General features: G+C 52.9%; 10 protein-coding genes across 10 annotated transcripts; 7 read left to right on the top strand and 3 right to left on the bottom strand.

The window, feature by feature from the left end:
• Positions 1-828: 828 nt before the first annotated feature.
• Positions 829-3,674, top strand: J4E86_000472 (uncharacterized protein; the record flags this gene model as incomplete). Its single annotated transcript, XM_051441046.1, has 2 exons — positions 829-1,869; positions 1,920-3,674. 2 exons carry the CDS (start codon positions 829-831, stop codon positions 3,672-3,674), a joined length of 2,796 nt encoding a protein of 931 aa, XP_051307217.1.
• A 1,503-nt stretch (positions 3,675-5,177) lies between these two features.
• Positions 5,178-7,497, top strand: GSY1 (glycogen synthase; the record flags this gene model as incomplete). Its single annotated transcript, XM_051441045.1, has 5 exons — positions 5,178-5,250; positions 5,301-5,398; positions 5,448-5,723; positions 5,775-7,330; positions 7,383-7,497. The coding sequence occupies 5 exons, from the start codon at positions 5,178-5,180 to the stop codon at positions 7,495-7,497; spliced, it is 2,118 nt and encodes a 705-aa protein (XP_051307216.1).
• Positions 7,498-8,913: 1,416 nt separating this feature from the next.
• On the top strand, positions 8,914-11,621 carry J4E86_000470 (uncharacterized protein; the record flags this gene model as incomplete). Its single annotated transcript, XM_051441044.1, has 4 exons — positions 8,914-9,013; positions 9,066-9,186; positions 9,236-9,269; positions 9,318-11,621. 4 exons carry the CDS (start codon positions 8,914-8,916, stop codon positions 11,619-11,621), a joined length of 2,559 nt encoding a protein of 852 aa, XP_051307215.1.
• A 556-nt stretch (positions 11,622-12,177) lies between these two features.
• J4E86_000469 (uncharacterized protein) lies at positions 12,178-13,420 on the bottom strand (the record flags this gene model as incomplete). The annotated part of the gene is made up of 4 exons (XM_051441043.1): positions 12,178-12,485; positions 12,534-12,975; positions 13,035-13,129; positions 13,183-13,420. 4 exons carry the CDS (start codon positions 13,418-13,420, stop codon positions 12,178-12,180), a joined length of 1,083 nt encoding a protein of 360 aa, XP_051307214.1.
• A 500-nt stretch (positions 13,421-13,920) lies between these two features.
• J4E86_000468 (uncharacterized protein) lies at positions 13,921-15,622 on the top strand (the record flags this gene model as incomplete). Its single annotated transcript, XM_051441042.1, has 2 exons — positions 13,921-14,153; positions 14,404-15,622. The coding sequence occupies 2 exons, from the start codon at positions 13,921-13,923 to the stop codon at positions 15,620-15,622; spliced, it is 1,452 nt and encodes a 483-aa protein (XP_051307213.1).
• A 770-nt stretch (positions 15,623-16,392) lies between these two features.
• On the top strand, positions 16,393-17,607 carry J4E86_000467 (uncharacterized protein; the record flags this gene model as incomplete). Its single annotated transcript, XM_051441041.1, has 4 exons — positions 16,393-16,490; positions 16,549-16,571; positions 16,622-17,334; positions 17,386-17,607. The coding sequence occupies 4 exons, from the start codon at positions 16,393-16,395 to the stop codon at positions 17,605-17,607; spliced, it is 1,056 nt and encodes a 351-aa protein (XP_051307212.1).
• Positions 17,608-17,762: 155 nt separating this feature from the next.
• On the bottom strand, positions 17,763-19,484 carry J4E86_000466 (uncharacterized protein; the record flags this gene model as incomplete). The annotated part of the gene is made up of 1 exon (XM_051441040.1): positions 17,763-19,484. One exon carries the CDS (start codon positions 19,482-19,484, stop codon positions 17,763-17,765), a length of 1,722 nt encoding a protein of 573 aa, XP_051307211.1.
• A 1,223-nt stretch (positions 19,485-20,707) lies between these two features.
• On the top strand, positions 20,708-21,967 carry J4E86_000465 (uncharacterized protein; the record flags this gene model as incomplete). The annotated part of the gene is made up of 3 exons (XM_051441039.1): positions 20,708-21,130; positions 21,316-21,874; positions 21,915-21,967. 3 exons carry the CDS (start codon positions 20,708-20,710, stop codon positions 21,965-21,967), a joined length of 1,035 nt encoding a protein of 344 aa, XP_051307210.1.
• A 248-nt stretch (positions 21,968-22,215) lies between these two features.
• J4E86_000464 (uncharacterized protein) lies at positions 22,216-23,970 on the bottom strand (the record flags this gene model as incomplete). The annotated part of the gene is made up of 1 exon (XM_051441038.1): positions 22,216-23,970. The coding sequence occupies one exon, from the start codon at positions 23,968-23,970 to the stop codon at positions 22,216-22,218; it is 1,755 nt and encodes a 584-aa protein (XP_051307209.1).
• A 216-nt stretch (positions 23,971-24,186) lies between these two features.
• J4E86_000463 (uncharacterized protein) lies at positions 24,187-25,108 on the top strand (the record flags this gene model as incomplete). The annotated part of the gene is made up of 3 exons (XM_051441037.1): positions 24,187-24,592; positions 24,646-24,896; positions 24,947-25,108. The coding sequence occupies 3 exons, from the start codon at positions 24,187-24,189 to the stop codon at positions 25,106-25,108; spliced, it is 819 nt and encodes a 272-aa protein (XP_051307208.1).
• Positions 25,109-25,432: the final 324 nt, after the last annotated feature.

Below are 25,432 nucleotides of genomic sequence, written 5' to 3'. Positions count from 1 at the left end.
CCGAGCCATGCTTGGTAGGCAGAGGAGATGTGGGAGAGGGAGAAGAGTGTATGTTAGTGGCATCTACCTAGGTGATTGGGGCATGTCTCCATAGTGAAATGCAGTACTGTGCAAACGCAGTAGAGACTCTTATTGCTGGAGAAGTAGGTTCTGTCCCAATTGACATGATTCTCTTCATAGATTCCTTTTCTTCCAATTTTTCACTCTCACTTGGCTCAGTCCGTCGTGCTATATTCCAAGGTTGCTGCAAGATTACAATACAATAGACACTAGCGTTCCAAGTCCAGCGTGGTGTGAAGTAGGTTCCACTCTTTGTCAGATACTCACCACCGAAATTATGGGCAATGTAAAGCCGAGAGACTACACAAACAGGGCTGCTGTGGCTGATGCATGGCAAAGTGTAATAATAATGCGCGGCAGGGCGGTACTTGCGGCGGGTGTGCGGCTAGATTGGCCGAAACAGCTAGGCGGGCATGGCCAAACACGCAGCTGCCCCGGCCCAGCTATTGTTAGCGCCACAACGGGCGCCCTTGCTGCATCAAGTAAGAGTCCAGCCAACCTTGTCCCCCTGAGAGGACCACCTCCATTGCGACGGTGCAAGACTGGGTCGCTTGCTTGACGTAGTGATTGGACTTAGGTACTGGAATCTCATGAATTAAACAGCCGAGTATCCGTGTGCACCTGCCGCTCCCTGTTGCTTCTTCCCACACTCCCTGCGCCGCTCCCCCTCACTTGCTTGGTGTATGCCCTCCAGCCTCTGTCTCCTATGTCCCTTACCTGTCGTCGCACAGGCACGCAGAGTCGTGTCGCACAGCAGCATAGCACAACATGGCCACGGAAACAATCCCCTCGTCGGCGGCGGCAGCCCCCAAGATGTCGCGCTATAGGAGTGTGAGGCGCGCGCAAGAACAGCAACACCACACTTCGCCAGGCGCGCCCGCAGTGCCTCCCATGCCCGCCGTGTCCGAGATGCAGCCTCAAAGCGATGCGCCCATCAGCAGGAGCATGAGCCGCTACCACCGCAGGCCAACTACCTCGCACGCGACCAGCCCAAACCCCCCGCCCGGTTCGAATACAATCCCAAATGCCCCTCCTCCCCTTCCTGCGCAACTACCGCCCTCTACGCCCTCTACATCCCGGAACCGTGCTGTGAGTTCGCCGTACCAATCGTCGCATTCCGCAAACACCGGCCAGCGTCGGCCCAGGACCGCCAGAACGCGCACGACAGAGGCCTCGCCGCCCGTCTCCAATGCGCCGCGACAGCAGTCGCTCAGAGGCGATGACAGCGCGAGAGAGGTCTTGCAGCGGGAGAAGGAGAGACAGCGACAGCTCAAAGAAAAATATGAGGCAGAGGCGCGCGCACAGAAGCAGGCGAAGCAGGCCGAGCTGGACAGAATCGAGAGGATGCGACACGAAGAGGAAGAAGCTGCGCGCTTAGACGCCCAACGAGAGATGGAAGAAGCCGAGGCCCTACGTCGGCAGAGGGAAGAACAAAAGGCCGAACAAGAACGTGGCAGACGATTGCAGAAGGCCGAGAACCAGAAAGTCCTCCAACAGAGGGAAGAGGGCGTCCGCAAGGCAAAGCTCGAAGAGAAGGAGCGGCAGGCAACCCTCGCAAAGCTTGAACAGAAGGCCCGAAAAGCTCCCTCTTCCTCGCCTCCAGTATCGCCACCGCGGCAGCAGGAGACAGGTTTCGGAATGTTCAAGAGGAGAAAGGATGAAGCTTTGGGTCTAGATGCCCCTGTGCAACAACCAACTGCACCGCAACTGAGTCTTAATCTCGGAGAGGAGGAAACTATCAGACCCGGCGGAGGTGGCGTTGTTCTAGGCATCGATGCGCCTACATCCGCCGTGAATGCCGGTGATAGAGTATGTACATCATTCATCAAACACGAACATGCGACTAACAGCCGTAATAGCGCGTTAAAGTCGTGTGCAACGAGAAGCGCATCCTGCTCCCTGTGACTCCAACCACGACTCCTCTCGATCTTATCAAGTCTGCTGCCACGGTGCTCACAGACCCCATTGACGTTCGCACAGCTGTCATTTCCGAGCTCTTCACCAAAGTCAGCATCACACGCCCCCTTCGCAACTACGAGTACGTGAGAGATGTGATGAACTCCTGGGATTACGACAATCAAAACGAACTTACCATCATTGACTCTGATGTCGACGGTATCGACCAGGACAGTCTACTCTCGTACAAGGTCCCAGACACCAGACCAGAGGGCGCTTCGTGCTTTATCCAATACTCATCGAGACCTGGGAAATGGAGTAAACGACTTCTCATCCTTCGCCCAGACGGACAATTAGTCATGGCCAAGAACGAAAAGACCAAGGAAAAGGACCAGGAAAACATCTGCACACTCACAGACTACGACATCTACTCGGTGACCCAGTCCAAGCTGGCACGGGTGAAGCCTCCAAAGAAGATTTGCTATGCCGTCAAGAGTATGCAAAAGTCTAACATCTTTGCGGACGAGTCGCAGTATGTCCACTTCTTCTGTACCAACGACCGAAACATAGCGAACACGTTCTACACAGCGTTACAGACGTGGCGGAGTTGGTATCTCAAACACCAGAAGGGCGAGGGTTTGAAGAAGAAGACTCATGCGACACGCAATGTGTCCGGGGCTGCTGAAGCCGCACAGACGTCCTCGCATTCAAGAGGAGAATCAGTTGGGTCGCATTACCAGCTCGGTGCTTTCTCGTCCTTGCTCGATATGGACAGTTTCAACAAAACGCTGGACCAGATTGAAGTTCACAAACCGGGAGAGTTTCCAGACGACAAACCTCTTTCCAAGCTCGATAGTAGGGCAATGCACTCGCGGATGAAGTCGATACGGGTAAAGCAACCACCCCCAGCCGCTTTCAGCAAGAGTGGTCTGGTCGCAGAAAGCACTTCACCGCCGAGTGCCCGCAGTCGAAGTGTTGATCAGCAAGGCGAAGAGGCGTTTGCATCGAGCGGCCTTCTGGGACGTAGCTACACGCAACGTCAAGCCGCTCTACAAGCTCGTGAGCCGTCAGGCCCGTTCACAGAAGGACCATCTCTGCTGAACAACATGGGCCGTGTAGCCCAAGTATCGTCCAATGATTCTGGCCTGAAACGTAATACCTCAGTCCGCAGCAATCATCACCGGCGAGCATCCAGCGATCTTCAACGTAGTGCTTCGAAGCGTGTACCTGGCATGCCCGAGCCTTTGGTCGATCTAACACCCCAGTACCGCCCGCCACCGCAGCATCTCAACAAGGGCAAAGGCTACAATCCAGGAGCTGGCGCCGGGCCGTTGGTCGAAAGTGCAACGTCGATCGAGGAGGCTATCAAGGTTCCCTCATCAACAGACTGGCGCGCCGGTCGTCCAGGTACATCGCGAGCCGCTGGTGGCCACGAACGCACGCGCTCGCTCAAGGGTCGTGGCGAGCCATTGGCTGCGTATACACAAAACAACCATCTCGGTGCTCCAGAGGATGACAGTAAGGCGTTTACCGGAGGCGGTTTGCTATCTCAAGCCGGCTACTCGCAGGGGAAGGACATGGTGGGTAGGGGCGTTATGGATGGTAGTAAAGCCAAGGGCCCCATGGTCAACCTTTCGTCGAACAACGAATTCGCACAAGGCAGTTTGCTGAGTGCGCTGCCAAACGCTGCTCCGGTCATCGATCGGAGTGGTAAGTAGGGTCGTTTGCTCGACGGGTCCCTTTTGCTTGGAGTTTTTTGGGGTTCGTCGTTTTCGTTTGTTGGCGTTGTGCATTTAGCTCGATATCCATTGCTTTGGCTGCACTTTCATATGTCACATGTTACGGCCTGGGTGGTATCTGGCATAATAGATTTATAGAGGCCGTAAGAGAGGAGTAGTCCAATGCTGATTCTGGACTCTATGACCCAAAAGCAAATGCAAAAGATTTCTAGAAGAAGCTTCTTTTGCTCTCCAGCCATCTCGTAGGGTCGTTCGCTGTTCAAGGCTGCTGACATGTTGTATTCGAGACTCTCACCAGTCGAGTGTCATTGTCTAGACCTTGGTGTATCAGGCACTGACCGTATACGAGTCATGCACCTGCCTAGCAACCCAGCACGATAGTGGTATACGGCCATACAGTGCTGCTAGACAATATCGACCGAGATGCAATACGACACGGCTCGCAAGGAAAACCTTTTCTTCCGATGAACTCTCCGCAGCGCATCGCACACATGTCACACGGCGCGGCAGTGGCTTTCGTGGGCCCTTCACGTGCTCCTCTCCGCCTCCACCCACGACCCACTGATGGCGCTGTGGAGAGAGTTGGCGTGCTGTCGACTTCTCCCACCGTTCGCGGGAACCCCGCAATTGTCGGCCTTACTGCACTCCGTATGACGGAATACTGCAGCAAGCGGCCATGCTGCAGCGCCTCGGCAGTCGAACGCAGCGCGCAGCTCTTGCATCCAGCTGACCCTTTTGATGTTCTTGATGCGTCTGAAAGCGGACGGGCATAGACAAGCAGACAGGAATAAGCGAGCAGCTCAACGGGCGGCGGGATCGGTCGATGCTCCGCTTCTCATTTCCAAAGGAAACTGTTGAGTTGTTGACTCGCGGCCTTGGCCTCGCCCGTTGCGCTTCAGCCTCAGAATTGGGCGCTGCCTGTGGGGTCGACGCTGGCTCCAAGTGCAGCGCGGCGAGTGTGAACAGCATCGGAGGGAGCTGGTGCAGCTGTGACGGGGTGCGTGAAGGCGGCCAGGCTAAATGGCAGTTTAAACGTGAAGGGGCAGTAGAAGCCGAGCGCCTACGTCACGCCAGAGTACGCCGGCGGTCCTACGACGATTGATCCGATACCCAAAGAGGAATCCCAACCTCCACCGGGTAGCCAACGCTCGTGCGCCAAACAATAGCGGCCCAGCATTTCTGTCCCCAGGGCGCCTGCAAAACATCTTTCCTCGACTATTAGACAGAGTTTGCTTGCTGCTGCTCTGCTACCACACGTCCAATTGCTCCTGCAGCTCCACCACACCGTGTCCGCCGCCAGCACTTCGTACTCAACCGGGAGTAATCGAACCGCTTGTCTAGCGCGGCCACCTGCAGTAGCTCAACCAAGCACCGAGCTCAAGCTCTCACACTCCCTCGACTTTCCAAGCTTTCTCTTCCCTAGAAAGAGCTCCGATCTTGCCATTGCGCCTTCCCACCATCTCCTCACAACACCCACCCACAATGGCTGAGACCGGCGCGAGAGACGTGCAGAACCACGTCCTGTTCGAGGTTGCGACCGAAGTCGCAAACAGAGGTAGCTTTCATCCCAACTTGATGCCCTTCCGCAATGCTAACCAGTCTCAGTCGGCGGTATCTACTCAGTCCTCAAGTCCAAGGCCCAGGTCACCACCGCTGAGTATGGCGCCGCATACACTCTCTTGGGCCCGTGGAACAGAGCTTCGGTAGGCGCAACCCACGGCATCTTGAAACCACAAATTAACGAGATAACAGGCGGCGGTCGAAGTAGAGCCCATCGAGCCCAAAGACCCGGCGTTGATTGCGACCATGAAGTCTATGGACGACCGTGGCATCAAGATGCTGTACGGACGTTGGTTGATCGACGGTGCCCCACGTGTGCTCCTCTTCGACACTGGTACCGGCTACAGGTGGCTTGACGAGTGGAAGGGCGACCTCTGGTCTTCCACCGGCATTCCTTCACCGCCCGGCGATTCGGAGACCAACGAGGCTATTGTTTTTGGTTACCTCATTGCGTGGTTCCTAGGCGAGGTAAGTTGGTAATGTGTGCGGTCGCTGCGAGCTGCGCTAACTGCTCTCCAGTACGTCTACCACGAGAAGAAGCGAGCCGTCATTGTTCAGTTCCACGAGTGGCTGGCAGGTGTCGCAGTCCCGCTCTGCAAGAAGCGCCGCATCGATGTTACCACCATCTTCACTACCCACGCTACGCTCCTCGGTCGCTACCTCTGCGCCGGCTCGGTCGATTTCTACAACAACCTCCAATATTTCGACGTGGACGCTGAGGCGGGAAAGCGCGGTATTTACCACCGCTACTGCATCGAGCGCGCCGCCACACACGCTGCTGATGTCTTCACTACGGTTTCCCACATCACCGCATACGAGAGTGAGCATCTTCTGAAGCGAAAGCCGGACGGTGTCTTGCCCAACGGTCTGAACGTCAAGAAGTTTTCGGCTACTCACGAGTTCCAAAACTTGCATCAACAAGCCAAGGTCAAGATCAATGACTTCGTGCGCGGACATTTCTACGGCCACAACGACTTCGACCCTGAGAACACCCTCTACTTCTTCACCGCCGGTCGCTATGAGTACCGCAATAAGGGTGTGGACATGTTCATTGAGTCGTTAGCCCGGCTGAACCATAAGATGAAGAACGAGAACTCGAACATGACAGTCGTTGCTTTCATCATTCTTCCCGCGCAGACGACGTCGCTCTCGGTCGACTCACTAAAGGGACAAGCCGTCATCAAGGCGCTTCACGACAGCGTAAACAACATCGCCGAGAACGTTGCTAAGAAGTTGTTTGAGCGTTCGTTGACCTGGACGGAGGGCTCTGAGCTCCCCGAGGACAAGGACTTGATCACGCCCGCTGATAAGATCTTGCTCCGCCGACGGTTGTTTGCCATGAAGCGTCACAACCTTCCGCCCATTGTTACTCACAACATGGTCAACGATGCTGAAGACCCAGTCCTGAACCAGCTCCGCCGCTGCCAGCTCTTCAACCACCCATCGGATCGCGTCAAGGTTGTGTTCCATCCCGAGTTCTTGAACTCGGCGAACCCTGTCTTGCCATTAGACTATGATGATTTTGTTCGTGGAACTCACCTCGGTGTCTTCTCATCCTACTACGAACCCTGGGGTTACACTCCGGCTGAGTGCACCGTGATGGGTGTTCCCAGCATCACAACCAACCTGTCCGGCTTCGGCTGTTACATGGAGGAACTGATTGAAAATGCCCAGGACTATGGTATCTATATCGTAGACCGAAGGATGAAGGGCGTGGACGACTCAGTCAACCAGCTTGTCGACTACATGTTCGAATTCACCAAGAAGAGCAAGCGCCAGCGTATCAACCAGCGTAACCGGACCGAGAGACTCAGCGACTTGCTCGACTGGAAGCGCATGGGCTTGGAGTACGTCAAGGCCCGACAATTGGCTCTTCGACGTGCATACCCTGCGGCATACGAAGACGATGATGAGCCAGATTTCTTCAGCTCGCAAGACGTCAAGATCTCACGGCCGTTGTCCGAGCCCGGGTCTCCCCGCGATCGTTCGGGCATGATGACGCCCGGTGACTTTGCCTCGCTGCAGGAGGGCCGCGAGGGACTGAGCACCGAGGACTACATTGCGTGGAAGCTCCCGTAAGTGATGATCAGAATGTGATGCACCATGGCAACGCTAACAACTGCGCAGTGAAGAAGAAGAGGCTGACGACTTTACCTTCCCGCTAACGTTGAAGACGAAGAGTAAGCCTAATTCAGGCGCCACAACTCCTACTCTCTCTGCTGCACCGAACGGTACTGACTAGCCAACTCTTTTCTGTAGGGTGACGAAGAAACCGAACGAGGAAGAGGAGCAAAGACTTCCAAAATTGCAATGATCTATTCCTTTATGCTTGGCTTGATTTCATGCGCATTTACTGCATTGGCGACGACGAATGGACGTACGAGACGGAATAGTGGAGGATATGGATGTCTTGCCTTGGAGCAGGATCAAGTGTATTTTAGGATGTGAATATCAGGGTCCGTTGGTCTGCTCCACATCTTTGCGCGGTCCGAATATGACTATTGTTGATGCCGAATGTCCGAACCAAGCATGCATACGCGTCTTCTTCCTAGAAAATGAGCTCGGCATGAGAAATAAAAGCAAAGCTGACGTGATAGAATCAGGCCAGCGAAGCAGGTATACAGTTTGGGCGTGCAACGACAAGCGTCCAAAGTGCCGAAGTCTCCGTGAATCGATGCACCCAAATGACTGGCTAGAACGCCAAACTGTGGCGCAGCAATCGCAGAAGAAATGAGGACGACGAAAGTCCGTGAGCCCAGCGAAACGTGAACTAGCCTTTGTCATTCGCCCCAGTAATCAGGCGCACCTTATCAAGGCCAAAGCAAGCATCTTGTCCTGAAACAAAAGTGCATACTCGCCGGTGCCGCGGTATCCTTGGCTATGGTCGGCGCTGTTGCCGTTTCTTGCTGTGTTGGGGTGGTGAGATATCAGCTCGGCCGGCGGACGAAGCCCGTATCGCGATATGCGCTGGCGAAGGTAGTCTTTCATGCAAAGTCGACGTCCACACCCACCATATATATTGAGATGTGGAGGGGCATCGTTCATCAAATCCTCATTTGGGACTGCTCACGCGACGCGGGAGGAAGGATAGCGGGGCGGAGCGGAAGCATCGCAGTGGAGAATAAGCACACGTCCAACGTGCATGCAGATCAAAAAGCACGTTGCACATGTGAACTCTGGTTGCAGCGTAGTGCCATGGCTATGGTGTGGCAGGAAGGCCTTCTCGATTGGATTCCCATGTGCACTACAGGGGTCTGTTAAAACTCCGGTTGCGAATAGCAGGGCTGGGCATTCCGTGGCCTCGATGCCCCTTTAGCGTCATCGCCGCACCTGGCAGCGCGACAAGCCGGCAATCTTTCACAGCGCACCACTCGACTACCGTCCCGCAACGCGACCCATAGTTCACAGCGCCCACTCGAACTAACACTTCGCCCTCTTCTTTCCTCAAATATGCACCACTACGACGGAGCTTTTCTGCGACGCGCTACCGGCTCGGTCCGTTGACGTTCTCTCTGCTTGGGGCGCGCTCGACTAGACTCGAACTTTCAGCTCTTCCTTCCCACTGCCTCTGCTGATCTCACCTCTTTCAACCTGACAAGTCCCGCCCACTGGGTGCCATTCACTCTTTCCATCGCCTTGGAAGCCCACTGGTGGCAACATGTTCGGCCCATGGCTTGTCATGTTCGCATGGCTGAAGCAGCGCCTCCCGTCCAGTCTTAAGGCCCTCAAACCACACGCCAACTTTATCACCCTTCACTGTATGCGCACTATCACAGGGGAGGGACTGAACTGTGGCTGATAGGTTTACAGATTCGTATATCATTGGGTGGGCGCTCATCGGATCCGTCATCATATACGGCAGTGGTCGCATACCCTATGTCGATGCGCTCTTCTTTGCAAGCGGCGCAGCAACACAGAGTGGCTTGAACACGTATGTTAGTCCCTGAGGTATGAGGGCAGTGAACTGACTGCCAGCGCAGAATTGACATAAACACACTGGATCTATATCAACAGGTATGTGATGCGTTTGAAATCTACAAGTCTTATGCTAACAATAAACAGATAGTCATCTACTTTATCGCCAGCTTATGTACGCCCATCTTCATCCACAGCTCCGTCGTAGTCGTTCGCCTCTATTGGTTCGAAAAGCGTTTCCAGAACATCGTGCTCGAGAGAGGAAACCGGAGCGGTCGGACTCGCACACTTTCTAGGAGGAAGAGTGAGATGAATGCAGCAACAGAACGTAATGTTGGACAAGAAGAGCAAGCGGTCGGCGCTCGTGAGATTCGGGTCATGCGTGGATCCAGTGGCCACGCACACGGCGGAACAATCGCGAACGAGTACGCCTTCAGTGACGGACTGGACTGGACTGGCAATGGCATACGCCCGAGAAGATCTAGTTCCAGCGAGGACGAAATGCCACCGTTCCGGCCGACGACTCCCGTTCAAACTGCTCCATCTGGCATCGTATGGGCCGACAATCTCAGCACACCTAAGGAAAAGAAGCCCAAGGAGTCGCTTGAAGAATCCCCTGGCGGCCGCCTTCCACAGTCGAACAAAGAGAAGAGCATCGCTTTCGTAGAAGCGCAGCGAAACCCGACAGCGAGGAACAAGCTTCGTATACCAGGTCCACGCGACTTCGACCAGGGGCTCATCCCAGAGGCTGTCAAAGGAGAAGAAGAATTGGATAGAGTTGCGAGTAGACTATCGCATGAGTCTCATCCCAAGCGAGAGCGTTCAAATTCTGTTCCCCATGCTCTGAACGGAGACGATCGCCCCTTCAGGAATCACATCACCATCGACGTACCGGACCGGCAGCAACGCCCTACCGGGCATTCTGTCTATGACAGAACCAGGACCAATGAGGGCGATGCAAACGTGCCTGCATCGAGCATGCATCTACGTAATAGGTCACGATCAAGGACTTTTACGAGCTTCCTTACCAGGACCAAGACCGAAGAAGAGGACCCGATGCCCTACCTCAGCTGGACACCCACCCTCGGACGCAACTCAAATTTTGTTGATTTGACTGAAGAACAAAGAGAAGAGCTCGGTGGTATCGAATATCGTGCTCTGAAGCTGCTCGCCATGATCCTCATCATATTCTACCTCGGGTGGCACACCATCGGCATTATATGTTTGGCGCCATGGATCAACAACGACGCTCACTATAGTGGCGTCGTGAGAGATTTTGGCGTTGACCCAACTTGGTGGAGCTTTTTTACTTCAGCCTCCCTGTTCAACGATCTGGGATTCACTCTCACTCCAGACTCGATGGTCTCTTTCCAGCTAGCTGTGTGGCCCCTTGTGCTGGGTACCTTCCTGATCATCATCGGAAATACCGGGTTTCCTTGTATGCTTCGGTTCACCATCTGGATGTACTCCCTGATGGTACCCAAGAGCAGTGCCATCTGGGAAGAGCTTCGTTTCCTGTTGGATCACCCGCGTCGGTGCTTTACTCTACTATTCCCAAGCAAGGCAAATTGGTGGCTGTTCTGGATCCTTGTCGTCCTGAATGGTGTCGATCTCATCTTCTTCATCATTCTCGATCTCAACGACCCGACCGTGACCTCGCTATCCGGTGGTCACCGCTTCCTCGCTGGTCTCTTCCAAGCTGCCTCAACCCGTACTGCAGGTTTCGCCGTTGTCAACATCGCCGATCTGCACCCTGCGGTCCAAGTCAGCTACCTCATTATGATGTACATTTCGATCTTCCCCATCGCCATGTCTATTCGCCAGTCGAATGTCTACGAGGAGAAGTCACTGGGTGTCTGGGCCGCAGACGACGAAGACGACACTCAATCCAGCTACCTCTCGCATCATCTGCGTCGCCAACTCTCCTTCGATTTATGGTTCGTCTTCTTGGGTTTCTTCCTCATCGCCATCATCGAAGGCGTGCGCCTCGAGAACACGAACGAATACGCATTCAGCCTGTTCTCCGTCCTTTTTGAGATTGTCTCTGCGTACGGTACGGTCGGACTGAGTCAGGGATTCCCCGGATTCAATACGTCCTTCTCCGGCCAGTTCAAGACATTGAGCAAACTCATCATCATCGCCATGCAGATCCGTGGAAGACATCGTGGTCTTCCATATGCTCTCGATCGTGCCATCTTGCTTCCATCGGAAACTCTACACCAGAAAGAGAACGAAGATGCGACGAGACGTGCACGACGTGGTAGCAACGCTATGGATCTCGGTGTCAGTATGAGTATGGATGGCATTACGAGGACTGGCACGGGACTCAGTCGCAAGAGCACGGCGAGTGGCGAGAGAGTGCCACAAAGTAAACCTAAGCAACTCAAGCGCATCATCAGCGGAGCTTTCAGTGCGGGTCCGACGGGCCAATTCAGGGAAAAGAGGACTTGATGAGTATCCTTATAGCTACGACTTTGTGGATGTTCAAGGCGCTTTGGGGTTTCGGTATAGCATGGCGTACAGCGGTGTTCGTGGATATATTTGTTCTTTGTTGTTTGATGGGTGGGCTTTAGATCTGATAGCGTTCATGTGTGGGTTGCAATATCCGTCGATGCGGTGATTTTGTTGTAGCTGGTATATACGTCCAACATATAGTACGGACAATGCAAACTTTCATGTTCACTTTGCGGGTTTTTTCGATGCTGAAGCTGATAGACTCGAACCAACTATCATGCAACATGTCTCGGTTCTCCGAAGAAGTGAAGCTACGAAGTCGTTATACATTTGACATCGTGCTCGTGTGGGGGACTATTTGCGAATTATTGTACGATGACGTAGCCATTGCACGCTTGGATCTCAGCACGCGAGGGCACAGGCACCGACCCTAAGAAATCTGGCTTGCAGCGCGACAGTCGCGCGAGCGATGAAATGATGCGAGTCGGTGATGTAATGCAACGCTAAGTACCAGCCACCATTCAATTCTTCCCTACCGCGATCGATCTCTATGCTATCTCAGACCCAAAGCCTCCCTTCTCCCTTGACTTCCCAAATCCAGATACGGTGCTTCGCCCAAGCTACAGACCCGATCGCCCGCTCGGGCCTCTTCGTAATCGTACGTTGCGCAATGCCACGTGCTTCGATTGTCCCAGATAGCCAGATCATTCGGCCGCCACTTGAACCGTACCTGCGCATCGTGGTTCTGCGTCACAAGATTGAACAAGTACGGTAAGATGAGGTCAGATTCGTCCTTCGTGACGCCGTTGATGCGTTTCGTGAATCCTTTATTCACGTATACTGATTTCCAGCCGGTCACGGCTGCACGATAAGTCAGCGAGTGCAGCGCAAGAGCAACGTCAAACTTACGGTTCGTGCGAATGACCGGATGTGTGGCTGTGAGAGCATCACCATGGTTCAATGGATTGCCTCTCACATCCTTCCGGAGCGGATTTCCTAGTCGCGCTGCCTCGTCCAGGAAGAACTTCGCATCATGCGTCGCAGTCAGGCCCTCCAAAAACGAACGCATAGCAGGAGAGAGGCGATCGTAGATTTCGTAGCCGGAAGCCCAGAGCGTATCACCGCCCGTTGCTGGTAATGTGTGGATTTTCAACATCGCATAGTCCGATGGGACTGGCTCAAATGTGATGTCGCTATGCCAGCCCGCACTTGCAAGGCGAGATACGTCCGAGAGTTGGTGAGTGAGACCGCCACCTTTCTTTTGCTTTTCGCTACTTATAACTGAGATCTGGTCGCCGAGCTCAGATCCCTCTTCGGTGAGAGGATGTACGTGTAAACTTGAGGAAGAAGGCTAATGTGTTGTCAGTTTATTGCTCGATTAGAACCTACATCGTAGTCAATTGGACGTACACAGCCAGACAATTCGGTGATTCGCAGCATCAAGTCTTTCATCTGATTCGGCGTAACATCTTGATCTCGCAGAAAGACAACGCCACGTTGTGAGACTGGAACTATAAGTCAGCCATGAGTCCATCAAGCTGCACACAGAGAGTCATACCCGTTATTGCCAGATCTTTGATCATAGCATCGCCCCATCGGAGCAGATCAGTCACTTGAAGACCTTCGAACTCCCTTCCAATGACTGGGGTCAAGTCTTGGTGTCTGAAGCTGTCCAAGGATCCGGAATAGATCAAGGGCTCCAACAGTCTCGATCGGGCGCTTGGGTGACCACCAATGATATTTGCATCTCCGTCTTCATGAACGTCTTCCATACGACTGCGCTTGACTGAAGGCATCTTGAAGGCAATGTGGTGCGCGGTTAGTGCAACTTCCGGCTCAAATTCAGTGTTGTAAAACGCTTGGATAGCCTCCAAACCAACGGCTCCGAATGTCTGGAAGTCCAGGACATATAATCATTCCCGGAACCAGGGTGACACCACCGCATGCATGGTAAAGCACGTCATCGGACTAGTTGTACGCTCTGGGTCTAGGCGTGCCGGGCCTAGCCTACATGACCCCGTGAACGCCAAGTCGGATGTCGACAGTAAGACCAATAGGGGATGCATCAACATGCATAACATTGTGCTTTCCCCTCGTTCTTCGGGGCAATTACTACCTCGGTAGGATGGCGACGATGGCGACGGGATGAGCTTGAATTGCGACATGCCATGTCCAAAGTAATAAATAGGAGACAAGAGAGCATAGCAGGGAATGTGCAGTGTCCAGTCTATCACATCTCAGCAATAACCTTCCTTCGTGGCAATTGTGCTGTAGCCGACAATCGCAGCCCTTGACGATGGGCAACGACATAGAAGCATCCCCGCACACCACACGGATCAGTGAAGATGCCAATTCGCTCAAATCATCGGCCCACGTGGGTAGAGAGGAACTTGCGGATATCGTCCCACCCCACGAGACGTACGAAGGCCGGCATCGCTTCGACCCCCAGGCGAGCTGGACGATTGAGGAAGAACGGCGTGTGGTGCGCAAGACAGACCTCCGGCTACTCACATGGCTCTGTCTCATGATGTTCGGGCTGCAGGAAAGTTCATACATTGTGCTAGTCGATCAGAAATACTGACTATCACAGCTCGATCGTGGAAACATATCGAATGCACTCGCAGACAATCTTCTGGAGGACCTCGGGTTGACTTCTGACGACTACAACAATGGAACAACGATACAGTTGGTATGCTTTCTAGCAGCTGAATTCCCAGTGCAGTTGTGAGTATCACCGATTTTCTTGTTGAAGTCTTTCTCTAACTGTATTCTTATACAGTCTCACCAAACGCTATGGCTTCAAGTATATCCTCCCGACCATGATGCTTGCTTGGGGAACTGCATCTTGGGGCCAGGCGTGGATGCACGACCGAACTTCGTTTTACCTGGGCCGTGCAGCCATCGGACTTTGCGAAGGTGGTTTCATCCCCGGTGTAATCTTGTTCGCGACCTACTTTTACAAGTCCAAGGAGCTTTCTCTACGCCTGGCAGCCTTCTGGTCGACACTCAACATCGCACGTGTCATCTCGGCCTTACTTGCGGCGGGGATTCTGGAGATGCGCGGTGTTGGTGGAAAGCCAGGTTGGTTCTGGCTATTCCTCCTCGAAGGCCTTTTGACGGTCGTCATCGCCATTCTCTCGTACTTGTATTTGCCCACCGCGCCGACATCCACCAAGAATGTGCTTTGGCGTCAAGGTTGGTACACTGAGCGGGAAGAAGTCATCATGGTCAACCGTATACTCCGAGACGACCCAGCCAAAGGCCTCACTGCTCTCAAAGAGCCAGCAACGTTCAAAGACATCCGCGCGGCCTGGTCAGATTCCTCCATGTGGGGTTTATACTTCATCGGCCTTGTCGCTTACATCCCTGCCTCGCCGGTGCAAGGATACCTCACTCTCACGCTTAAACGCCTCGGCTTCAGCACCTTCAACAGCAACATGTTGACAATTCCGTCTGCGGCCCTCCAGGTTGTTACTATGCTAGCATTGGCATACTCAAGCGACTATTTCAACGAACGTACTTTCCATTGTATATTCGGCGAATTCTGGATCATGCCGCTTCTCATTGCGTTGTTGACACTGCCCGATGGTGGCCGTGAATGGGGCCGCTTTTCCCTAATCACGCTGATCTCCGGATACCCATATTTCCATCCCTTGGTCTCTTCTTGGATATCCGAGAACACTTTTGACGTCAAGAAACGTGCGATTACGGCCGCAACGTACAATGTCATTGTGCAGATTGGATCTCTGATCAGTTCACAGATCTACCGCAAGTACGATGGCCCGTACTACAAGCAGGGAAACTCTGTTCTTGTGGCTATATGCGCGCTGAGTGTCATTACTTTCCTTGTGCAACGGCAGACTTTGGTCCGCCTCAACAAAAGGAAACAGATACAGTGGGAACAGATGACTTCAGAAGAGAAGGCTCTGTACCAAGCAGACATCATCTCCCGAGAGAAGGATGGCAACAAGCGGTTAGACTTCAGGTTCACACTCTGATCTCGTTGGGAAACGATAGCCGGTGGAATCCACAGACAGTCAATGTCAACATGCATAGCAGCATCACATGGTCTCTTCAATCGATCCGACTACCAACCAATGCCCCCTCGCCTTTTAGTTGCACCGAACTATCTACGACCCGTCGTTGAGATTAACCCGAGGTTGCTTTCCAAAGTTCGAATTCCAAAGTTCTGATACCCATTATATACCATTTCCAAAGAGACATCATCGGAGAGTATGTCAGTTATACTTTCAATACACTTTGAATCATTCTTTTTCTGTTTTTCCTACACAACGTTGCGAATGATCGCGCGTCGATTGCGCGTATGGTGAGTAAACGTCTCTGCGTCGGCTGCAAAGAGCCGCCTTGTTCAACGAAGACGTCTCTAGCCTGATCCACTTTCCCTACCGCGCCCCACAACTGCCTGGAACCATCGCATGTCGTGATTGCGGGGATCAATGACGACCTCGGGAATCTCCCCGATGTTACGAGTCATTCCGAAACCCTGGATACCAAGGCCGCGGCAGCACAGCGCCCAACTCGCTGCAACTGCCCAACTGAGGTTTTCCGTCCGATGCGGCAGGCTACATCGCCGGCATCGCCCTTCATGGAGGACTCGCCGCTTTGAGCATAGTCAGCAGAACTGTTGAAGGCTTTGGTAAGACCTGTGACTGAAGATGGCGGTTTGTACTTGAGGGACCACCTGGCTCCAGCACCCATAGGAAATCAACGTGTGAATCCATCACCGAATCATTCAAACACACGCAAGATGGCTTGGGAAGAACCTCGTAAAACGGGCATGCAGTACCGCCGCCTAGGTAACTCGGGCTTGCATGTATCTGCGCTGGGCCTAGGAGGATGGCTCACGTACGTTCACTCATCTTCTTTTCTCAAAACACTTGGGCGTAGACTTATCAGATTATAGTTTCGGAGGCCATGTCGAAAATGGTACTTTGTGCCTATACGCTCATCAGCCACTCCACTAACGTCATTATCAGAACTTACATTTTCCATCATGAAGACGGCCTACGATAATGGGATCACATTCTTCGACACGGCTGAGTCTTACGCCGCAGGCCAGTCCGAGATCATCATGGGCCAGGCCATCAAGAAATTTGCATGGAACCGCAACGACATTGTGATATCCACAAAACTCAACTGGGGCGGCGCAAATGGCGAAGTGCTTGTCAACAACCACGGTCTCTCACGCAAGCACATCATCGAGGGTCTTCGCGCATCTCTCAAACGCATGGACCTGGAGTATGTCGATATAGTGTATGCGCATCGTCCGGATCGCCTTACACCCATGGAAGAAACAGTTCGCGCATTCAACCACGTCATCGAGCAGAAGGGCTGGGCTTTGTACTGGGGCACGTCAGAATGGTCTGCAGACGAGATTGCCGAGGCTTGCGGAATAGCGAAGCAGTTGGGTCTCATCGCACCAGTAGTGGAGCAGCCGCAGTACAACCTGCTCGAGCGGAAAAAGGTGGAGAGTGAGTTCCAGCGCCTCTATACGCGGTTCGGGATCGGGTTGACTACATTTTCGCCGCTGAAGTTTGGGCTGCTTAGCGGAAAGTACAATGATAGTCCGGATGCGCCGCCAGCAGGATCGAGGTTTGCTGAGGGAAAAGATGGTTTTGTGAGTGGAATGCGCGACCGATATGGAAATGATGAGTGGAGTGGTATGATCGGCGCAGCGAGGAAATTGAAGGTAAACCAAGTCCCCATGCCTCCTTGATGGCATCTAGCTAACTGTGAGTAGCCAATCGCGGATAAGCTGGGTGTCAGCCAGTCGCAGTTGTCACTTGCGTGGTGCTTGAAGAACCCGCATGTATCTGCGGTGATCACTGGCGCATCGAGGCCAGAGCAGGTGGTGGACAACTGTGCAGCCTTGAAGATTATAAACAAGCTTACGCCAGATGTGATGGCTGAAATCGACGCTGTGGTGGGAAGCGTTCAGCTAGATCCTGCTCGACAAGATTAAAAACACTCGTTAGCTTTTGAATCAAAATCGACCTCCTTCACCAGTGATGTGAAAGTGGAAATCTTGGCTGATAATGTCCGTATTCTCATCTGAACGCCTGAAATGCTACGATGGCCGCACGCTATGCAATGACAATTATGGGTCTTCCTACAATCCTAACGTTTCTTATGTTGATCATTCTTGACTTCCTTCTCTTGTGGCAAGATCTCGTGGACCTTCATATCTAATCCCACCCAGAACTTCCTGCCTCGCCACTCTACTGTAACACCTCCCCAGAAGGCGGTGACCCAGACTGGTAATGCGAAAATCTCGCGGCCGAGCCACGCAAATAAGAAGTCTATGAAGTTTCTCCTCGCGCCATCGAGTAGACTAGGTTCGCCTGGTGTCTTGTTGCCAAGCAGAGGTTCCAGAACTTCGGTTCGGTGGTATGCAGAGGCTGATCGTTGAGGCAAGATGAAGTCAGGGGTGTCGGAGTCGATCTCGACGGTCTTTGCACAGTGCAGGAGCAGATACTGGACATAGTCTACAAGGCACCATGCGGATAGGTGTAGAAGCCAGATCAGGAAGAAGGATGTCCATGTTGGACTGATGCCGATTCTGTGGAAGAAGGGTAGTGTCGTTAGAGCATAGGCGCCATACAGTCCACAAATGATACTTTCTGTACCTGGCTCCACAAACGTCGCCAAAGTCACCGTGAACTTCCGTACTCGTAGCCATCGAATGCGACGTTGCAGATAGGCCATCACAGACGTATGGCTGATGGGCTGGAAGCAAAAGTCACCGAAGAGCATTGCATGCTTGCCCCATGCCTCCTTTGTCGTTCCTGGCTCGAGTTTGTAGCCCCGTTCCTCGAAAGCTTGAGGTTGCTTCCACAACACATCGCCAATGAGATGGTCCTCGCAGATGTTGTCAGAGAAGAAGTCGATACCGGGGGCGCGGTTCGGGTTCGATGAGGTAACGTAGTTGAGATGAGAGCGACGGAACATGGTGCTCTTGCCCATAATGCAAGGTGCCACAGCGACTGTGTTGATGGCTTGGTAGAATTTGGCATGGGCAGAAGACATGAAAGCCTCGTCGAGACGTCCTCCGCCGCGCTGCAGCAGCTTCCTGATGGTGCTGCTAGAGTGATTACGCGGATCGGAAGACGTGCTTGCCGCAATGCTAGTCGACTCAGCTACAGCTTGAGGCTTGCCTCCGAGCAATTCTTTCCTGTCCTGAAGCGACAGACCTTGCGAGTCGAGATCTACCGTAAGAGGCGTCTGGTGAACGAACTTGTACTTTGTCTTCTTGTTGCCATGTTTGTCCTTTCCAAAACCACATAGCAGGTCCACCAATCGCCCGCAAACGCCCTTGCCGACCCAGACGTTGCAGTCAAGTACCCATACGATGTCGCCCTTGGCCTCCCTGTAGGCGCGAGTCATGTTCCTGATCTTCGGATTGGGCCCCAGCGCGTTGTTATCCTTCAGGAGCAGCGGATCCTCCTCTTCGACCAAGATCTGTACATCGGCATCCGGGAAGTCTTTGCATAGGTGCTCGAGGATCGGGAAGGCAGGATCGGAACGCTCGGGAATGCAGAACACGGTGTTCAGTTTGTCTTTGGGATACGCCTGGCGGAGGGTGGCTGCAAGGCACTCGTACAATCGCGGATCGAGGCCTTTGACCGGCCGTATAACGGTGACTTGAGGGACTTCGTGCTCTTCCAACGTCGTTACGCATGTTGCCTGCTGGGGTCTCCTCCAATAATAGCGGAATAGTTGGACGAAGCCGATGGCACACACGCTCCAAACTATCACCCACCAAATCAAGCATCCGGTCGCAATGATGATGCGCGACATGGAGACATCTTGTCCCGTCGCGAGGTTGGGCGCGCGAAGCATGCGCAAAAGTGTGGTAGGGTGGGAATGAGGGTGGGATATGTTGGCGAATCTCACAGCGCGGAGGTTGCGGAGAACCAGGAAGCGACGAGCGCCAAGATGCAGCACCACTCAACGATGTTCAGGGGTATTGTATAGATGCAGTATCCACAAAGACAGGCAAAGGAGCAGACGGACTGCAGCTGTTAAAAGCGAAGCAGCTTCTTGTCCTACAACTGTTTGCACATCCGAACGGTCCGACTTCACCGCCAGGGATATCCATGGATCGCCATCGTTTGTTGCGATCAAACTTGCTGCACACCGACAAAGCAGCCTACGCCCAGGGACAACTTCCCCCCATAGCGATGCCTCTAGTATTGATGTCCTATCATATTTGCAAGGCTTTAGACGATGGCCCGCTGCAGTGGAGATCCAGAGTACAACTCTACATACTTTCAAGGTTTATTCGTGAGTGAATCGACACAATAACCACCCAAGAGTTCCACTTCGTGGCTAAAGGAAAGCTTGTATACCCAAGTATTGAGGTCAGTACGAGCTAGAGTTGTCGCAGTCGTAATAGGTAGTAGGTACCTAGGTTTCCACACCTCATATGCCTCAGCTCTTCTACTGTCACCGTCCAACCGTCTGATATCTCCATTGAGTGGCGCAATTATACAACAATCCAGAAGAGCCAATCAGATCTGGTGGCTGGTGTACTTTCACATAGTAAGCCGCTTGCAAAGCTGTTTCATTCTGTCCATCTCCTCTCGATTTATTTGCGGTACAGGATGCACTCGATTTGGATCACTGCACCTTCTGGCAGCAACTGCCTTGGTTGCATGGCCACGCGAGACTTGTGCATTCGAGAGCGTCTGCCGGGATACCAGCCTCACTCACGTGGTGTAAGCCTGACCCCGCTATGGCACAAAGTAAGGAAGCGCGACCTGCAACGCTGTTCCTGACCGGTACCATTCCTGAACAAAACATCGGACCCACTTGTCGTGATGGAACGACGGGATCACTCGCCGTATCACGATTTGGAGCACTCAAAGCGTCAGTTCCGATTACTCAGGCTTCTAAGTTCCAATGCAGGCAACATTCAATGCGAGCTCCGTATCGTTTCGCTTCTAGATGATGATTTGCCTCCCTGGAAAGCTCTCTCTTATCGCTGGGGCGAAGAATCACTGGAGTTCCTGGTTCATCTCAATGATCATCGTCTCAACATTCGCAGCAACTTGCACACCATCATGACGCAAATGGTGGCAGAGAAGCGGAAAGAGTGGTTCTTCATCGATGCACTATGCATCGACCAGGACAACGAGATGGAAAAACCGATTCAAGTTGCAATCATGGGAGAGATCTACCAACGGGCAGAGGAGGTAGTTGCATGGATAGTGCACGACCCGAATCAATGCAATGTCAGCACAAACCGAACAACAGACGACACTACTGGTGGTTCAGTACACATTGTCTCAGCCTCGCGTGCACATCTTGAGAAAGTAGTCTTGGAGAATAGCTATTGGTCGCGACTCTGGATCGTGCAGGAAGTACTCCTAGCGAAAAGGCTGACGATTCGAATCGGAAGTGATGAGATAGAATGGTCGAATATCTTGCCGGAAAAAGATCTATTCGGACGCAGAGGGCTGCCTCTGCAGAACATTTGTCTATCTGTATGATTTACGGCATGATACCAATATTTGAAGAGGCTGACTGGAGCTAGACACAACAATCCGAAACCGAAACCCACCGAAATAAAGCAATTCATATCCTGTCTCACAGACGTTTTGAATACAAATCTCTGCGCGCTGGCAAGCGTCTCCCTTTTCACAAAACTTTCGAGTTTTTCGCCTTGCAGTCCTGTGGCAGAGTGCACGACAAGATTTTCGGTTATCTGGGGCTTACCAACAGCCGCATCGAAATCGACTACTCCCTCTCGATCTTGGACTTATTCACAGCGACTCTTGGTGACTATTTGTTGTCTGCAGGATTAATCACCGAAGACCTAACACCCATTCGGAGAAAAATCGATGTGTGTCGCATTGTAGGGTCTGTCATCAATGCTAAGGGCTTGATCGCACCCCTCCGGGCTTTCGATCTGGACCCCAACGACCCCGTGGTGGACGTACTGTTTTACGAAGTTATAAAATACTTCGCACCTGGTTACGAAGACTGTCTTCACGATCATGCGGTAGTTGAATGGCTTCATGGTCAATCAGATTTCCATCGTCGATTCAGGGACACAGCTGGTGGTGCTGACGAACCAATCGAGTTGAGACAAATCGGATCCATCTTGATCAAACGCTTCAAGCTCGCATATCACGAAGGACTCGACAATAGGCCAATATTGAAAGCGCTCAACGTACGCCGAAAAGCGCTAGCTGAGCAAGATGCGGTGTTGACCAATGCGGAAAATGGTGAGTCGAAAAAGCATAGTGAATGGGCTGCTCACGCCAGAGCGATCTCAGATCAGATGTGGCGACGATATCAAGAGTCTGGGGAGGATATAGATGGCGACTTGGACGATGAATCTTGGATATTGGTCGCATGACTGTAGACAGTCCTCTTATCGCGGCTTGAAGGACACCAAAGATTGTACAGTTCAGTTTTAGGATGAATTATCCGAGGGGTATATTAATAGCTTGACATTATTGTGTGAGTGAGATCGAGACGTGTATCATTACCAACGCCTCATTATGCAAATTCAAGCCTTCCCAAAATTGCTTTACAATACCACACTGATTGAGATTAGCCTTTCTCAAGTTTTCGGCTTCTTGCGCACCAGGCCTGCTGTCAAAGTGTTCACCCCATTTGCAGCGCTTGCATTGGTAATGGGTGTGGGGTCTAGCTTTGCTTTCTTCCTGACTGTGCCTTCTCCTAGTGTTTGCGCGGACTCTGCAGGCTTTTCTGCACCAACCACCGCTTCTGATGGGGTATTTGGTTTCCTCTTCTTTCGCACACCCATGACCATGGTAGGTGTCACGCCATTTGTTGTATCCGAAGGTCTTACTGGAGCTACATACTCCTTTGTCCCCTTGACTGTGAAACTCCATTCGTCCATGCCCCCAAGAACAGCAATCTCCTCTTTCCACTTCCTCGTACTTCGTGCTGCTGCCTTTCGGTTTGCGAAACTCTGTTGTAAAAGGACCTCATGTGCGCGGTCGTAGTTCTTGAGCGAAAAGCAGATGGTGCCACGTGAGGAAGCGGGCCATTTCCAGTATGGACTGTTCTCGGGAAGGTTCTTGGCGGAACTTGAAGAGACGTTGGACGACGTCGATAAGTTTGAAGAGCTGTTCTTAATCTTTGGCAGGACCAGGGGAATTGGTCCGTACCTAGTTTTAGCCTCTTTTCTGCGTCGACTAGCCTTCTTCCGTTTTGGACTGGGCATGTTCTCTTGCGAATCAAGCTGTGAGAACGACTGCGACGCTGTTTGCTGCGAAGGCATGTCCTCATCTTCCTCGGGTATCGAAGGCTTGGGTGGTGTTATGACGACCCAGATGAAGCCTACTATACGCCCTGATGAGCACTCTTGCCTGAAAGCCATGAATTCCCAGAACTGGTCAAGTGTCTTAACGCTCTTCCAGTGCCCATTGCTTCTCGAAGGTGTGCCTCCATCTACTACCATAGCATCGGTACCCCGATCAGGAAGTTCTTCGTCCAATTCGTCAAGGAATCTGGCTTTGGGGTCGTCTGGAAAGTGTGGTACAAGGCACCGCGGTGGAGCGGCAGGGTAGGGAGCGATCTGTAGGAGCGGGTGTGTGGTTACCCAGCGTCGAGGGGTGTTCGGGACGGGGGGTGGAGGGATGTATCGCAGCGTGTCGTATGGCTCGAAGCCCGGTATCACCAGGTAGCCTTTGGCTGTGGACTCCGATTGGACTGACGTGCTGTCCGCCTTCGAGCCGTCATCATCAACCAGCCGTTCGGCGAAAGGCTTCCGCTCTCCTTCAGCCTTGTACTCCCATATGATGGGATCGAGCACTCTGCACCACCACTTCACCAAGCCCCTGTCATCTAGCACATGCTTGTTCTTATTCTCGATGCTGGCCGGAAATAGGTATTGATCCTGTGCCCTGGCGAAGAGAGACACTACCAGCTTCTTCCCTTCCCTCTGTCGTTCTCGTGCTAGCCAGGATACAAAGGTTCCACAAATGGCTTTCAGAGGTGACGCAGACTGGGCTCGCGGTAATTGTAGTTCGGATATATAACCTGTCGAGTCGGCTTTGGAGACGAAGATGGTCGTGAGGTTTCGCGTGGTGTAGATCAAGACTTCAATTGCCAACATAAGGAGCTCCTCGGGCAGTTCTGAGGCTGCTGCATCTTTTGGGACTATCGACGCTGCCAAGGTCTGCGATTCGCAGTATGTTCGTTCGGACTTGCCATGGGGCGGCGCGGAGAAGAGGGCGGAGGACTTGGAGGGCGGTGTTGAGTAGTGGTAGAAGGTGATGGGCACGTCTTTGGGCAGTTGTTCGGCGAGTAACTCTTTCAGCGGCCTGGAAACCCCAGCGCTCGTCATGATGACCCAAGAGAAGCGCAGCAAGGGGAAGCGTCGCGTATCGGGGGGCGCACGATGGGGAACGGCAGGCGCGACTGGTGCTAGCGTCGTTGCGGTAAGGCGCGATCCGCGTGCCGCAACTTTTCGATGATCCGAACTGACCTCCGCCAGCAGCATCACGCCCGCCCGCCGCCAATCAAGCCTCTCACACCTCGCTCACCACTTGAGAGTGCCACAATGACTTCCAAACGACCGCTCCGATCACTCGTCTCGACCGCTTCATCATCACTCCGGCCCACGCAAATATCCAGAGCGTCCTTCGTGCGGTCCTCCGCATGCGCATTTTCGAGCACCACCCCATCGAGGTCCACGGAATATGACGCAGAAGCTACACCAGCCGTCGATAGGCCACGATGGAAACAGACACCTCCGCGAATGATGGCGCCTCACAGGATACGGCCGAAAGCCAGAGGGGGCGTTTACCAGGTCAATGAGGACCCGAAAAAGCTGGACGATGCGTATATACGCATGTTGGGCCCTGGAGGAGACAAAATACTGGGAGAAGATTTAAAGTGGTTAGCCGTCACGCACAAGAGCTTCGACCACGGAAGGAGAGGGTTCAATGACCGACTAGCATACTTGGGTATGTGTGCACATTGCAAAGGCGGGCAGATGGGAGGCTAATACAAAGGGCAGGACGGAGGATAGTCGAACTACAAACAACACAGGCGCTCATAAACTCGCCGCAGGAGAATCAATGGCCGAGAGATCCCAGTGGTGTACCGATCAGCGACGAGTTTGGACGCAAACCATACCTACACCCCGCCTTGAATGGGCTGCAAGGCTTGACCGACGAGGCTGAGAGTCTGGTCTTGAGCAAGACACGGCTAGCACCGATAGCAGAACGATACCGTCTGGACAAGGTCACACGGTGGACTCCCAAGAGGGTATGCTCGAACCTTTACAACACCCTAGTCCACAGGCTGACGAATTACAGGCGGACAACCTCCAAGGCTCTGGTTTTGAAACTGTCCTCATGACTTCTCTATACGCCATCGTCGGAGCGGTCGCTCTCGAGCGTGGCGGCGAAGTGGCCAACAAGGTTGTGCAAGAAAAGATACTCGCACCGCTTGGCTTCAGCTTCTCGCCCGAATCATGACCTGGACCCAATTCGATTCTGTACAAAACCACTGCCAGACTTTGTACCATATTGTAAACAAGAACCTGACATGGCGAACATCGCGATTTTTTAATCAAAATACGTCTTCGCCATCACATACTGTCTCTCGGGTTATGGTCACTTGATACCACACCCAGTGCGAATCGCCCGTTTTGACGTAAATAGATGAAGGATTGTGTGAGCATGGTGACCCTCCCAATTTGCGCTTCAAGCAGATGATTTCGAGAAAAACTCAGGTGATTAACGGCATAGCGAACCTAACCCTCCGGGCAATGGACTTATTGTCAAACGTCACGGATCATA

The sequence above is a fragment of the Alternaria arbusti genome, assembly GCF_024043155.1.
Source record: "Alternaria arbusti strain BMP 1465 chromosome Unknown scaffold_1, whole genome shotgun sequence".
NCBI lineage: Eukaryota > Fungi > Ascomycota > Dothideomycetes > Pleosporales > Pleosporaceae > Alternaria > Alternaria arbusti.
This window is presented reverse-complemented; position numbering and strand designations above follow the sequence as displayed.